Source organism: Plasmodium cynomolgi, chromosome 11 (genome assembly GCF_000321355.1).
Source record: "Plasmodium cynomolgi strain B DNA, chromosome 11, whole genome shotgun sequence".
Lineage (NCBI taxonomy): Eukaryota > Apicomplexa > Aconoidasida > Haemosporida > Plasmodiidae > Plasmodium > Plasmodium cynomolgi.
The window spans coordinates 1,490,375-1,505,963 of record NC_020404.1 but is presented as its reverse complement, the minus strand read 5'-3'; the positions used below and the strand labels follow the sequence as shown (position 1 = coordinate 1,505,963).

At 48.4% G+C, this 15,589-nt stretch overlaps 2 protein-coding genes across 2 annotated transcripts; one reads left to right on the top strand and one right to left on the bottom strand.

The window, feature by feature from the left end:
* Positions 1-122: 122 nt before the first annotated feature.
* PCYB_114330 (transcription factor with AP2 domain(s)) lies at positions 123-8,716 on the top strand (the record flags this gene model as incomplete). Its single annotated transcript, XM_004223312.1, has 4 exons — positions 123-1,309; positions 1,601-6,662; positions 7,052-7,175; positions 7,488-8,716. The coding sequence occupies 2 exons, from the start codon at positions 123-125 to the stop codon at positions 6,660-6,662; spliced, it is 6,249 nt and encodes a 2,082-aa protein (XP_004223360.1). The 3' UTR covers positions 7,052-7,175; positions 7,488-8,716.
* Positions 8,717-9,579: 863 nt separating this feature from the next.
* PCYB_114320 (myosin-like protein) lies at positions 9,580-14,916 on the bottom strand (the record flags this gene model as incomplete). The annotated part of the gene is made up of 1 exon (XM_004223311.1): positions 9,580-14,916. A coding segment is annotated over one exon (5,337 nt), but the record flags the coding sequence as incomplete, so codon positions are not given.
* Between the last annotated feature and the right edge of the window lie 673 nt (positions 14,917-15,589).

The following is a 15,589-nucleotide window of genomic DNA, read 5'->3' as shown; positions in this document are numbered from 1 at the left end:
TCACGCACTATTTGAACCAAGTTATGAGCATACTCTTCTGTCACGATATTTTTAATTATGCAGTTATCTTTACTCCCATTTTGAAGAACTTAGGTGTATTGTCTTCCCTAAGTGCATGCACAATGAACAGTATAATATTAAGGCTAGAAAACTTTATGTTGATCGAAGTAGACAAGGGGAAGGTTATTCACAAGAGTAATAATAAGAGTATGCTCGTTCGTCGAGAGTTCGTTCATATGAATGAGAAGACCAACGACTGCTTCTCTGGTTGCTCTCCAAGCGGGTGTCTTTTGCACTCCACAAATAATAATGCCAAGATTGGTGGCATGTACGCTAATGAGGCCATCCATGGAGGTATAGAAGGCAAAGCACTACAGTACCTACTGGGCATGATGGAAAAGGGAGGTCAGAAAAGAATCCTCGCAGAGGAAATGATGCGAAAATTAGGTTTCCCTTATCATGGGGTGGCGAAGGAGGTTGGGGTGGTGCCCTGTTCTGGGGCAACCTGTCCCGGTGCAATCTGTTCCGGGGCAATCTGTTCCGGGGCAATCTGTTCCGGGGGGCACTCCTCTGCTCCTTTTGGCGTGCGAAGCGGTTTTCACAGCAATGTGCATAACTGCGTTGGGGGCAGTCAGGATGACCCCACTGTGCAATGTGCTCACGGGAAAGGTCAAGCTGTAGACACCTGTGGCAGTGGAGATGGCCTATGCAAGAACCAACTAATGGAATTAATACGGGAGGTTCTAATTCAGCATGGTGCACACATAAACCAGAGCGTGGAGCTCAACTCGAATGATAATGGTTTCTCGGGGGGGGAAGGAGTGAACGATGGCAGTCACCAAGATAGTAGAAATGACGATGAGGGAAGCTGTAGTGCTGCAGAAAACGACGTCAGTGGGGTAAGTGAAAAATTGCAACCAAATAGTGAATCGGACAGGGCCAACGGTGCGAATGACCAAACCCCCTTCGATGATAGTTCAGCCTCGCTCCAAACAGAAGCGAAGAAGCAAAGCAGATTCAGTTTCATCGAAGAGAAAGCTCGCGATAGGATAGACTCCGATCCGGATCCAGGCAACGTGGGGAAAAGCAACCCAAGTGGAAGCAACCCAAGTGGAAGCAACCCGAATGGAAGTAACCCTAATGGAAGTAACCCTAATGGAAGTAACCCTAATGGAGGTAACCCTAATGGGAGCATACTAAACAAGGAGAATTTTTTTAAATTGTTGAAATGGTATTTATCAGTTAAGGTCGCTGGTGGTTGTGATAAGTCTTCCATCTGCAAATCGCACGTGAGTGGACAGTCGCGTCTGTGTGATAGGGAAGGAGCAGGGGGGGGCTTCTTAGTCAGCGCAGTGAACGCGTGCAACCATTCCCCGGCCAGTAACGCCTTCACGAATAACCGCTTTGTTAGCGGCCATTTTGCTAGCAGCCACTTTGCTAGCCATGCCGCCCACAACCACAGCTGCGCCAATCACGAGGGACCCCTTAACGCTTATGAGGAGGACGTGGGAACGAAACTGCACCTCTGCAGTGGTGATAACCAGCGACAGGTTGACTCTACTGGCGGAGCTGTTTCCCCTAGCGATGGCCCCCCCTCCAGCGACAGCTCCAAAGCGGTGGACGACGGTAAAGCGGCGGAGGACGGCAAAACGGTGGAAGACGGCAAAACGGTGGACTACAGCAAAGCGGTGGAGGACGGAAGGGCGCTTCATTATGGGGCATTCCCCTGCGAGCATCACGAGAGGAGAAAGACCTGCGGGAGCGTCCTCAACAGGTGTGCAACGGGAAATAACAATCTCGGGGCAAATAACAACCTCGGGGCAAATATCCTCAAAACACAGGGTGCATTACATCGGTGCAGTTCCTTTGATGGGGAAGAGGCAGGCAATGGAATTGCCACCAGTCTTAACAGAACCTGTGGGCTGCACCCATTCAAAGGATGGAACGATGCAAATCAGATGCACAACTGCCATGAGCATAAAGCAAACGTTTGCATTCATGCTAACCCTTCGAAGTGTGCCCTCATGGGTATGGCCACTCAGCAAGTAAACCACATGAATGGTTTGTTGACCATAGAGAGAGCAACCTGCGGAGGGATGCCCACATGTACTTCTGACAACTGCAACGGGAGTGGCCATAACTACCTCTGCGCAGAGAGGATAAAGCTGTCAAGCATCTTAAATGAGAAAAATGGGAAAAGTAATGCCATTAGTGAACCCAATGCAGGGGAGAACAACGACAAGGGAAGTAATGCATGTGGAGGAGAATTAGGAAAAATTATTTTCAATTTGATTAAATCAGGAGAAGTCAGCTTCGATGGTTTGCCTTATGAAAAATTTTTGTATGAATCGAAGGTGCTGGAAGAGACGAATGGCTCAACGGCGTTTAGACATCCCATGGGAGACAACAGCAATAATGAGATGTGTGGAGGTGAGCGCCATCTGCATACAACACATGGTGGGGTGAGTAATCCGTCTAACTGTTTCTGTTGTGTGAAGAACCTAGTGGGGGGAAAGGGTAACGTTATCGACCTGTGTAACCATGTGGCCCAAGAGTTGATCAATAAGAATGACGGACAGGGAGTTAAGGAGGAGGACATGAGAGAGGGACAGGTGCAGGGGCAGGAGGAGAACCTACGAAGGATGAACGGTAATCAGTGCTCGGATGGGAAGCTTGCATATGGCAGTTTGGTTGACTCAGCCTGCGGTAATTGCGGTAACAGCGGTAATTGCGGCAACTGCGGTAACTGCGCCAACTGCGCCAACTGCGCCAACTGCGCCAACTGCGGAAGTGGGTTAATGCCCATCACGGCGAACGGCTCAGCATGCACGCAACAGATCAACAACAATAGCAATAATCTGTGGAAGCTCTACCATCTGTATGGACTTTTGGAGAAGGGGAAGAACGGCACTGCTGCGGATGATAAAATTTGCAACGATATGCCAAACGGATTGAAAAAGTATTTAGCCAAGCATGACTACCTTTTTTGCAAAGGGAAGGTTGGGAACAACCCCTTGCTCTCTTATGATAACGTGGCAACTGATAACGGGTGCGAACAGGAAGGAGGTAGTGGGAATAAAATGCTGAGCGATAACTGCAGCAGGTTGTATGAGCAAGAGTTGACTTTGCTGAACAGCCAACTCTTCCATTCCAGGAGGGACAACATGCAGTTCGCTTCCTACATGGAAGAAGACAGTGGATTATTGCCCTGCTTTGATAAGGACGACGGGGGTGGCGGATTCGGAGTCGGGAATGGCGGTTGCGCAGTGGGGAATGGCGGTTGCGCAGTGGGGAATGGCGGTTGCGCAGTGGGGAATGGCGGTTGCGCAGTGGGGAATGGCGGTTGCGCAGTCGAGAATGGCGGTTGCGGAGTGGGGAGCAACCCCCTTATTGGTAACGTAGTCGGTGGAGGGCCTGGGAGTCACTTCCCCGGAGGGGGGACAGTCGAGGAAGGAATGTATAAGGATACCCACAGGGCATACCAGAATCTCTTTTTAAATGACGAAGAGAATCACAGAAATGAATCGACCATGTTGTTTCATGATGGTAATCATAGGACAAGCAAAACGAATGAGGATAGAATGAAGCATTACCTTTCATCTCTGTATAACTCCATTATTTACAAGTCTGGGTTTTATCCGACTGAGGGTTCTAACCATAACGGTGCACAGAGCAGTGGAGGGAGTGGGAATATCCGTTTGAACAGCAGTAGCCATAGCCATGTGAATAGATGCACAGACTCCAGGAGAAGTAGCAACCTATGTGATTACCTGACTAGCTTTACCTACTCCAATCCGAATGAAAATTGCAGCGATAATGTGAGTCATGTGGATGAACTCGGAAAATTCCTTCTCGTGCGAGGAGAACATAGTAACAGTAGGGATGGTAGTGGGGGTGGTAGTGGCAGGGGTGGCAGTGCCCGCCATGCACTAGGTCGTCATAGTAGCGGTAGACATGGACACCATCGACTCGGAGGAGGAAGTGCTAGCAAAGGAAGCAGTCACAATAAAAGCTTCGCTCATTTATACGAAGATGTAGTAACTTCTCTTGATCATGGGAAAACCAAACTGTGCAATAAACACATGAGTAATTCTATGGGTCTCTTTAACGGAAGGAATAACACAGATGATGATATCATACTTCATGGTTACCTAACCAGAAAGAGGAGAGAAGAAATGACTGATCATATTCAAAAAAAAAGGGCACTCTTAAAAAAAATAAAAAATGCAGAAAATATGACCGATGAGGAAATAAATACAAGTCTGCTAAAATTATCAGCAGATCCAACAGAATTCAATTTTTTAAAAAAGATTTATATCCATGGTGGGGAGATGGAAGATATGGAAAATGACGAGGTGGTGGAAGACGAAGTGGTCGAAGACGAGATAGAAGATGACACTGCTAATGGAAGTCGTGGTGGAATTGCTTTAGATGATCATCGGGACCATGATCTAAATGGGAAGAAAAAGATACACATGAAGGGTGTGTATCTTAGTGGAAGAGCAGCCGCAGGGGTTAATGGAAATTTGGTAAGGTCGGGAAGGCACAAAGAGTTCAAGGGAGGAAACAGTGTCGGATGTACCGTTGGTGGAAGTGGAGGCAGTGGAGGCAGTGGAGCCAACCATGAAGACGATGAAAATATTAGCAGTGTCGACTCGACAAAACTGGGAATGAAAGACGAACGAGGAAAAAATGTGAATTTTTTTCTGAATAACTACACAGTGGAGTATGGAAGGGGAAGGAGAAACAAAATGGTGAATCAAAATTATATGAAGAATTACGAGTTGGAGAGTAGGTATTATGGAAGGAGGGAGTCTTCCACTGCCGGTGCGGGAGAAACAGGAATCAGTGGCAGCGGCAGTGGCAGTGGCATTGGCAGCAACAGCGCTGTTGGTGGCGGTCATGGAAAGGCACCGCCCATGGGTGCGGAGCATAGGAATGGAAAGCTCAGCGGTGCATGCTATATAGGCAATGGCAGAAGTCACAGCAAAGATAAAGCAAAATTACATATGGAGACGACAACGACTGCCCCTGTTGGTAGAGGAAACAATGGTGGTGGAAAAGGAGGGATCGGATCCAGGAGAATCAACACCAAGGTGAGGAACAACGCTGTTGTAGATTCGAATGAAAACTACGAATATAAAATGTCAGCATCTGAGTTGAAGCCACAGAGAGGAGTCTACTTCGACCGATCGCAAAAGGCATGGATAGGTAGTTGGTATGAGGAAGGGAAGCAAATTAAAAGGAGGTTCAAAATTAAATACTACGGTTGGGATGAAGCTCGTAATTTAGCCACGAAAGCCAGATTTGCCTTCGAAAATAGGACTAAGCATACAAAGGGCGCTGGGAAAAAGGGTGCCTCTGCTGCTGCGGCGGCGACTGCTGCAGCTTCAGCGAATTGCGGTGCGTCCAATGATGTTACTTCTAGCGGAGCGAACAACGATGGGACTGAGGCAGTCAATGCGGATGCCTCCGGGGCGTATGGACGCGCGGGGGGGAAGGAAGAAGATGTGGCGAATCTGAATAATAACGGGTCTAATGAAGATGGTGCGAACCATGGTGGAAGTGCTCACCATTTCGAATGCGGTAGCTACATAGACGGGACCAACAGACGAATCATGTCGAGAAGGGGTGGAGGCACGTACCTACGGACCACTAATGAAAATAACGCAGTGGACTCGAATAGCGGTCCTACCAACAAACGAGATGGGCGACGAGGAGGGACCACCATGCACACGGGGAATGCCAACAGTGGAAGGGGACATAAAATGGGAGAAGAAAACGATCCCTTGAATGGAAAGGCAGCCGCAGCAGTGGCAGCGGCAGGAGCGGCAGCGGGAGCTGGCGATGACGACGACGATGACGTTCTTTCAGCTGAGAATCAGAAAAAAGTAAGAACCAATAACAACCCAGGGGAGAGTACCGTAGTGCAAATGGGGGACGGTAAAAAGAACGAAAAGGGCGTCCCCTACGCAGATGCCATAAAGTATAGCGATGTAGAAGAATCCACAAACAAGTATGAAGCCGGGGGAAGGGAAAAGTACCCTTTTGAGCAGCACCATGTGGATTATGAGGAGTTCCACTCCGCCTATGATAAGAAGCGGAACCTAGGGAACCCCAAAGGTGACATCCGTGGTGGAGCGTGCAAGAATGAAGGTACCTACGATGGTTATGCGGGGAAGTACGCGAGTGAGTACAAGGGAGTCGAGATTGACCTGTTCAGCGACTGGAATGAGTTTCACCGGGCGGGTGGCGGTGTTGGCGGTGTTGGCGCTGTTGGCGGTGTAGGCGGTGTTAGCGGCGTTAGCTCCGTTGGCGGCAGGTATGAGAGCGGAACCAGGGGGGACTATCCCCTGAGCGGGATGAGCAGCGTCAACGGAATGAACGACCTGGGTGGAGGCAGAGGCAAGGCGAGGCACCTGTCCCAGGGCAGCGCCCTCCGGCACTACGACGATTATTGCGTAAAGGGGGGTTACCCCGATGGGAAGCCTCCCAACGCAGAGCACACAGCGGAGGATAATGGTGTACCAAAAAAAAAAACGAAAATGAGCAGTACACCACCTGTGTCACCGGAGGTAGGAGAAAAATTAACACCCATGGGAATCTCACGAGAAATCCACACGACGATGATGACCAGGATGAAGACGAAGAAGAAGACCTGAACTACGATTACTGTAATCAAGTGGGGACAACCAGGAAGGAACGAGCAAACAGAGAGAGAGAACACCACATCAGTGCAGCAGAACATAGAAGTAGAAACACTTATGCGAAGTATCCAACAGGAAAAGGAGGAGACAATGTAATCACATATGCAAAATCGAATAATAAAAAATCAAATGATACGAATCAAAACCAAATAGATAGCTCTGTTATTCTCCCACAGGGTGTATTTTATCAAGACTCAAAAAAAGCCTTCTGTGCTAACTGGTACTCAAATGGAAAACAGGAGAAGCGATATTTTTCTATTAATAAATTTGGTGAGGAGAGAGCGAGGAATTTAGCCATTGCTGCGAGGAAGAAGTTTGAGCATGTTTACAAGAAGAATAACAATATGAATAAGAAGGACGTGCATCATGCTTGTAGCATGATGAAAACGGAATCAGCTAATGATATAATTGGACTCGATGGCTACAACCTGGTGGAGAACTTGCACCAAACTAACAAGCACAGCTATGGTAACCATGGGGGGAAAGGGGGCCCTACGCACACGGGGAAGGGCGCCGCGGCGATTAATGCGGCGTTGATGGCAGCATCCGGGGTGACCGCATCCGGGGTGACCGCAACCGGGATGACCGCATCCGGGGTGACCGCATCCGGGGTGACCGCAACCGGGGGGAGTGGCCTAAACCAGGGGGGCAAGAGTGGCGTAGGGCTAAATGGCAAAGGTGGCCCCAATCAGGAGATCGGCACTGTTGATGTGAAGAAGGCACACATGAACAGCGGGGGAAACGGAAAAGCGGTTGGAGGCGGCGCGCCTCCTCTCTCAGCGCCAACACACACGAGCAGCAACGATGAATTGCATTACGTGCAAAATGGCTATGTCAATGGGAAGAACTACGTCAAATGTAAGGACAGCAATCATCTATATGAGGAAGACCTCTATAGGGGCCATCTCCTGCAGGGAGACCCCAGAACAGACGGAGTGTACCAAAACGTCATGTCGGGAACGCCCCCAAATGAGAGCATCCGAATGAACCTTGTCAACCCCAGTGGGGGGGGAAGTAGCAGCCCGCCCTACACAACTAACAACAACGCGGTGAAGGAAAACATGAAGCTTGTGAGTAGCCCCGCTGGGAGCAATAGCACCACCGACATGGTAAATAATAACTTGGGTGATTGTGTGAGCAATGGCAGGGGGGTAGTAGGGGGAACGAACTTCGAGGGTGAAGCTCCCCAGAACGACGCAGAGATGAGCATGACCGCGCCCTTCAGTAACACCGCCATCGGAGGAGCAACCGGAGGAACCAATCCAAAAGATAACGAAGGCGCTGACCCTGACCCGAACGGGTTACACAACGGTAATGGCATTGACAATTCTCTCCTTGGAACCAACCCGGGGAGCGCTGTCAGTGGCAGCGGAAACGGCAGCGGAAACGGCGGCAGCGGCAGCAACAACGGAGGCAGTGGCAACCTTTATATTGGCCCAAGCGACGTGTGCGTCCCCGGCGCAGAGGAGCAAAACGGGGAGAACAACAACATGTACACGGGGGGGGTGGGCAACAAAACAAACGAGATGCACCTCTACGCGGCACCATGTGAGAAGCTCAGTAAAGGATTAACAAGCGAAGAGGGTAGTCCTCTCGCTGCTCCCTTCGACCCAAACACAAAGGAGTTTTCCACCCCGGATTATTACAATGGCAACAAACAGGGAACGAAAAATCCACTCACCAGAAGTATCAAAAAGGAGATCGAAGATATGAACATGTACAGCAAGTTGGAAAAAATGGACAAAATGGATAAGACTAACTCCACCCCTGCAGGGGTTTACATGATCAGAATCAACGGCATTGTGCAGGCGTGGAGAGCTGAGTGGAGAAGTCCCAGCGGATGTAAACGCACGAAGAACTTTGGCATTAACACTTATGGCAGCAGTTTGAGCAAAAAGCTGGCTATTGAAATGCGAGCCAGGATGACCGGCGAGTGCCTCGTGTCGGATGACGGCACTGTCTTTGACTACACCAATAAGAAGGCCCCCAAGGGGACCGCCCGCGATTAGCCGGGCAGAGCCTCTGTGGGGGAGCGGACGCGTGACGTTAAGCAGGCGTCACGAGGAAGGTGTTGTGACCTCTCTTCTGTGCGCCGTGTGTGCTTAATATTTTGCGGAACGTGTTTCCCACCCGTCTCCCATTTCGCATTTCGCATTTCCCATTTTGCATTTCCCATTTCGCATTTCCCATTTCGAATTTCCCATTTCGCATTTCCCATTTCGCGTTTCCCATTTCGCATTTCCCATTTCGCATTTCCCATTTCCCGTTTTCCATTTTCCCTTTTCCCACAAATTTGTCGTTTAACTTTTTAACTTTTTTTTTTCAAGTGCCATGTACGCCGCTCGCGCTTCTCAAACTGCTCACGGTTTGGTCGTTGCCGAACGGGACCAGGCAGACTGCGCTTAAGGCTCAAGTTTGAAGGGGCACACAAAGGGGCACAAAGAATCGCTTAAAAAGGGGCATAAAAAAAAGGCTTAAAAAGGGGCATAAAAAAAAGGCTTAAAAAGGGGCATAAAAAAAAGGCTTAAAAAGGTGCATAAAAAAAGGGCTTAAAAAAAGGGCTTAAAAAAGGGGCTTAAAAAAGGGGTTAAAAAGGGGCTTAAAAAAGGGGCTTAAAAAGGTGCATAAAAAAAAGGGCTTAAAAAGGTGCATAAAAAAAAGGGCTTAAAAAGCCCTCTCAAAGGATCGCTCAAAACGTCGCATTGGGGGCACTTCGAACGATCCGTGCTGCCCCCAAAAAGTGGAAAAAAAATAAAAAAAGAAAGTAAAAAAAGGAAAGGACAAAACGCGCTGTACGCGCTGTGTTCCCGCTGTGCGCACTACGTTCCCACTGTACGCGCTGCGTTCCCGCTGTACGCGCCGCGTCCCCCCCTCAGACGGGCGTCTCGAAGAGCACGATGTGGTACTTCTTCGTCTTATTCTTCGCCGTCATGCGTATGTACCTATTCCTAACTATTTTGATAACCCCCGTGAAGGCGCGCTTCTTCGACACGAAGACGCACCAGGAACCCCGATTTTCGTAGTAAAAGTAGGTAGCCAAATTGAGTAAGCTGCTTCCCAACTCTTCCATGCTGATATGGGGATTATTAATGAACTCATTAATTACATGTTGCTTAAAATTGCATTTCATTTTATCATCCATGTAGGAGAAGTCGGTATGCACATGAGTTATGTTCTTAGTCTTGATCTTCTTATATTCTATGGATGTATAAAACGCCTTAGCATTCATGAAGTCCAACTTAGAACCCTTCCTCGAACGGAAACAAAGAATCCTGTAATTATTTTTTATATATTTTTTATCCGCGTTGTTGGAAAGGCATATTTCGTGTATCTCCTTTCCTGTGGGGAGAGTTAAATATTCTACGATGTGACTATATCTATGCTTATGCACTTCGTCCTTCTTGTTCTTATGATAGTTGCACTCTTCATTGAACATGACCTTATTGTCTAAATCGATGGAATCGTTTTGCAAACACAGTTGATCTTCGTTAGAGACATAGGATTTGAAGTAATAATCGGAAGATGTAAAAAAAATATTCCACTTTTTATTATGCACATTTTCCATGCTAGTGATTATATTTTTTAAAATATCCATTAGATGCATTTTTTCATCTGAATGGGTGATATATTTTTCATTTAGGTGACTCAAAAGTAAGTGCTTCTGTTTTGGGTTTCTTAATTCAGTGGTGTATTCTGTGAACCCGTTGTTTCCTCCATCTAACAAGTTCCCAAAATTGGGTTCTATAAAGCAATGTTCATATTGATGTCCTTCTTCGGTACATAAATAACAGTCGAGCATATTTTGAATCATATGCACTTCATCTCCAGCGCAACTTAGCAACATGCTATTTAACTCTCCCATTTTTTTTGATGCCGTTGCTTTAAAGCAGTTCAGGTTGTACTCAATATATTCCTCATCTGCATCTTCGTCCTTGGGGTTCTTCGTTTCGTCCTTCGTCGAGTTTTCGTCTTCTTGATGCGGGGGGTTCACTTCATCGGCCGCATCTGTATCGGTGAAGGGGTTCATATCGTCTACCGGGGTTGCCGCCGCCCCTTCCATCGCTGCCGCGTCCACCTCTGCCGCGTCCACCTCTACCTCGTCCACCGCTTCCCCGTCCACCGCTTCCCCTTCCACCGCTTCCCCTCCCACCGCTGCCGCGTCCACCTCTGCCCCTTCCTTGTCTACCTCCACTTCCAGTGCCGGCACCTCGAGCTCCTCCGCTTGGGGCATCTCCTCTTCTACGTCGTCCGGCTCTTCGTGCGCCTCCACTTCGTTCGCCTCCACTTCGTCCGCCTGCATCGATTCCTCCTTCGCCTCCTCCACCTGTTCATCCTCTGCTTCATCATCTTCCAAATTGACCACCTCTTCCTCCCCCTCGTTTGGTTCATCTTTCGCCTCCTCCACCTCTTCCCCCTCTGCTTCATCATCTTTCAAATTGACCACCTCCACCCCCTGCGCCGCTTCCTCCCCGGCGTCTACTTCACCCGGCACAGAGCCAGCCCTTTCCACATCTAACTCGTTCTCCTGCGATTCTCCTGCATCTGCCGTGTCGTTGCTCACGTTGCTTCTTCTCTTCTTTTTCTTTCTTCTTTTTTTCTTCTTTTTCTTTTCTTCACTGTTTGTAACTTGCACGGGGGGAAGCTCCTCCTCGGGCAGCTCCTCCTCGGGCAACTCCTCATCGGGCATCTCCTCCTTGGGCAGCTCCTCATCGGGCAGCTCCTCCTCGGGGACTTCCCCATTGAGCTGCTCCCCATTTGGTAACTCTTCCTCGGCTGGCTCTCCGTTCACCTCTCCCTGTTGTTCTTCCTCCCGATGCAGCTCCACTTCTCCCTGCTCCACTTCTCCCTGCTCCACTTCTCCCTGCTCCACTTCTCCCTGCTCCACTTCTCCCTGCTCCACTTCTCCCTGCTCGACCTCTCCCTGCTCGACCTCTCCCTGCTCCACTTCTCCCTGCTCCACTTCTCCTTGCTCCACGTCACCCATTACACTTCCATCCGCGCTGCCCTCCGACTTTATCTCCCCAGACTGCGAGTGCCTGCTGCAGAAGTTAGGCAATCCTATGCCACAGGTGCAGCTCCCCTTCAGGGGCATCTCCGTAGGGCTGCACCCCTTGAAAGCTTCATTCAGGTCACACATCTTGGCGTTACACGTGGGCACGTTATTCAATACATGCATAATACCACACATCTCTACTTCGGTTTTGTTGACATTACTGTCTTGGTTCTCGTACCCGTTTCCTCCTTTTTTCATCGAGCCATCTCCCTCACCATGCACATTAGATGCATCCCCCGTGTCCTCCTTTCCTTTATCCCCTCCGTGACAATACAACTCCGTTATTTTATCTAGATGCATAACTTGCATAACATCCTTAAGACAGTTGCTCCCCTCTTGCGATTCAGAACCCATTCCTTGTTTCGCCATTTGGTAGATCATTTTAGCATCTTCTTTTCTGTACACTTGGCTAATTCTCACACACTCTAGGTTTATCAACCCTGCTACTTTGGAGTCATAATCATCTCCCCCAGAGTGCACCATCTGATCATCATTAATTTCTGCATCCAACTTGGGAAGCATTTTCTGTATGCATTGTTCCCACTTTTTCTGAATCAGAATTTTTAAAGAAGCGTCTGTGAGGAAGACTCGGTTTTCTCCCATGGCCCACTCGCTCTTACTGATGTTGTGCAACCTCATCATGTCTTCGACACGCTGCTTAGCGTTTGCGTGGGGATAGTCCAGGCCCGCCCCCTGCGCGTCTGCGTTTGCCGCGTCTGCGTTTGTGGCGTCTCCCTCTGCCATTTCTCCGTTTGCTTCGTCTGCGTTTGTCTCGTCTCCCTTTGCCGTTTCTCCGTTTGCCGCGTCTCCATTAGCCGCTTCTCCCTCTGCCGCGTCTCCCTCTGCCGCTTCCCCATTTTGCGCTTCCCCATTTTGCGCTTCCCCATTTGCCGCTTCCCCATTTGCCTCCTCCAGGAGGTCCACCAACTCCGCGAAGTAAAAGGCATGCGGGAAGAGCCCAGCGCCCTTGAGCTGTCTGAACTGTGAAAGGAACAGGCTCCGTATCTGCTCGAGGACGACCTCCTCATCAAACAAATTTATAACTTCCCCTCCCCCTGTCTTCCTGTTCTGATTCGAAGTCATGCAAAATATGAAGTGACAAAAAGTACTCTCCTTCACCTTCATCAGTTCGACCAAGTTATTCCTCACCATAGTAACAGCCATCTGGTTTCTGGACTCATACTTTCGTCGAAATAATTTTAGAGCAGACTGAATGCTGTATCGTCTTTTCTCCTCTACGATGTTCCCACTGGGATCATAATTGTAACTGCAGCATAGTTGCTCTAGGTATGGGTTGCCCGATTTCTTCACCATGTCAATAAAGTTATTCGTCAGTATTTCTATATTCTGGCTGATAAGCTGTTCCGACGAGTAGCATACTTCACCACATGAGTGGACAATGACGAAGGAGGAAGAAGGGGCAGAGGTCCTACTCTGCTTCTCCGAGACATTAGAAAAGCCCTCCTTTATGTATCCCCCCTTGGAGAACTTCTTTACTATTAAAGAGTGCAGGTTACTCTTCTCGGTGACTTTCTTCATAGACAGAGATTCCAAATAAGAAAACAGAGACTCTTCCTCTTTCTGAACCAAGACATTATACAATCCTTCGTTGTCAATCTGATCGAAGTTACAGGAGGAGGAGACGGCTGTTTCTATTCCTTCTTCCCTACACAGTTGAATCCTTTTTTTGAACAAAAAATCTACAACCATTTTATGCACCGCTTCATTGCTAGTATTAACTAATAATTCAGTGAGGGAATTTTTTTCTCTCTTTTCAAAGTAGGCCAAATCGAGTACACTTATGTAGTTCGCCTCACCACTTCCATTCTGATTACCTCCCATCTCTCCACCCAATAGAACCCCCAACTTGCAATTCACCTTATATAGAACCCAATTAAACAACTCATCATAAGTGGTCTTAATAAAAGCTTCTATTTTCCTATAGATCTTCATTTCGTTATGTACCTTCATAAGTAATATATCATTGAATACATAATTTGTAGTGAAGTATTTCACCAGTTCTTCTGGATTGATACCGAGCAATTTACTAGCTAAAAGGAAGCTCTTTATATTATCATCAATTATTGAATCATCACTTGAATCTTCTACACAATGTTGTAGCTGTTCATAGTTGAGAGAATTTTCACACAGGATACTCTTTCTTAATAAAGATTTTTGTCTCAATGGTTTCACCGTTTCTACATTCCCTAAGAGTAATAATGCTGAGAGGATAGAAAAGACAAAGTCGATTTCCTTGTCGTCATCAAAAATGTAATTCAGTGATTTCAGTAATTCAAGAAACTTCGCCGATTCGTCTGTTGAGGGCGCCTTCTCGTTCGTCGCGTCGCCGTTCGAGTTGCCGTTCGAGTTGTCGTTCATCTCGTCGTCCTTCACCTCGACGTCCTTCACCTCGTCGTCCTTCACCTCGTCGTCCTTCACCTCGTCGTCCTTCACCTCGTCGTCCTTCACCTCGCCTCCGTTCATCTCGTCATCCTCCACCTCCCCTTCGCCCCCCCGCATGGTCTTGCCATTTCGGAAGTTCTTGCCATTCCGCTGCGAACCCCTGAAGCGCAACATCCTATAATACTTCACATCCTTCAGGTAGTACATTTCCTTGAACTTGTCGCTTGACCCGTTAAGGATGTAGTAAAAAATGTTGAAGGAATTCTCGTGTTGGCCGCCCGTTTGGCTGCCCGTTTGGCTGCCCGTTTGGCTGCCCATCTCGCCGCCCATCTCGTCCCCCATCTCGTCCCCCATCTCGCCGCCCATCTTGCCGCCCATCTCGTCACCCGTCCCGCCCCTCCCGATCAGCCTGTCCTTCTCGAAGAGGAACTTCTTTACATGCATACACTTCACTCGCCCACTCTCGTCCATGTGCAGGGTGAAGAACTTGGATAATCTGCTGGAGTTGTTGTTCTTCCCCGTTTTGGCGCTCCCGAAGGCATCCAGGAGGACGTTCATGTGGCCTATCATTTCGGCGAGCTTCAGTTGGTTCGGTTGGTTAGACTCGCCCGGTGCATTCGGCTGGTTCGTCTCGCCCGATTCGTTCGCCTCATCCGACTGGTTCGTCTCGCCCAACTGCTGCGCCTCATCCGATTGGTTCGCCTCGTCCAACTGCTGCGTCTGCTGCGACTGCTGCGCCTCATCCGACGGCCCCTGCACTTGGTAGGCCAGGAAGTTCAAAATATTCTCCGTGATTTCACTCTTCCCAGAGCCAGACTCACCTGTCACGATAATGGATTGATTCCGTTTTAACATCATCAAATTGCGTAGCGCAGAACGAGCAACGGTATACTCATTCAGATTGCCCTCCCCAAGTGTGTCCGAAAATTTATGCATGCGAATGGTTTTTTGATTGCTTAGATTCAAATTCATATTGGGGTTTACAAATATGAGTAGCGGACCCATCTTTGTGTAAAATTTTTTGTTCTTAAATCTTTCATGGAGATGATGTAGTAGCGCGGGATCGTTAATATATTTCAGTTTAATCATGTCATTTTGGTCCAAGGTAAAAAGATGGTTAGCCTTGTGTATGTTCTTCACTGTGCTCATAAATATGCACCCATTGTAGTCGTTGTGTTTGGATAGTATCACCTCATCGTCGTCCTTCTTGTGGATTATTTGGCACAGAGTGAACAGAGTGTTGTCCGTACCTACCTCCTGGCTGGAGGGTTGGTTTTCATACCACACGATGTCTCCCTCCTTGAAAGTTGTGTCTTCCGTGTTCCTCATTGTGGCCGTATGCGTAGTAGTACAAAATTGAGTCTGCAGCTCGTGTGTGCACACTGGACTTATGACACCAGCGTGGGGATAATTTTTGGAAAAAAAA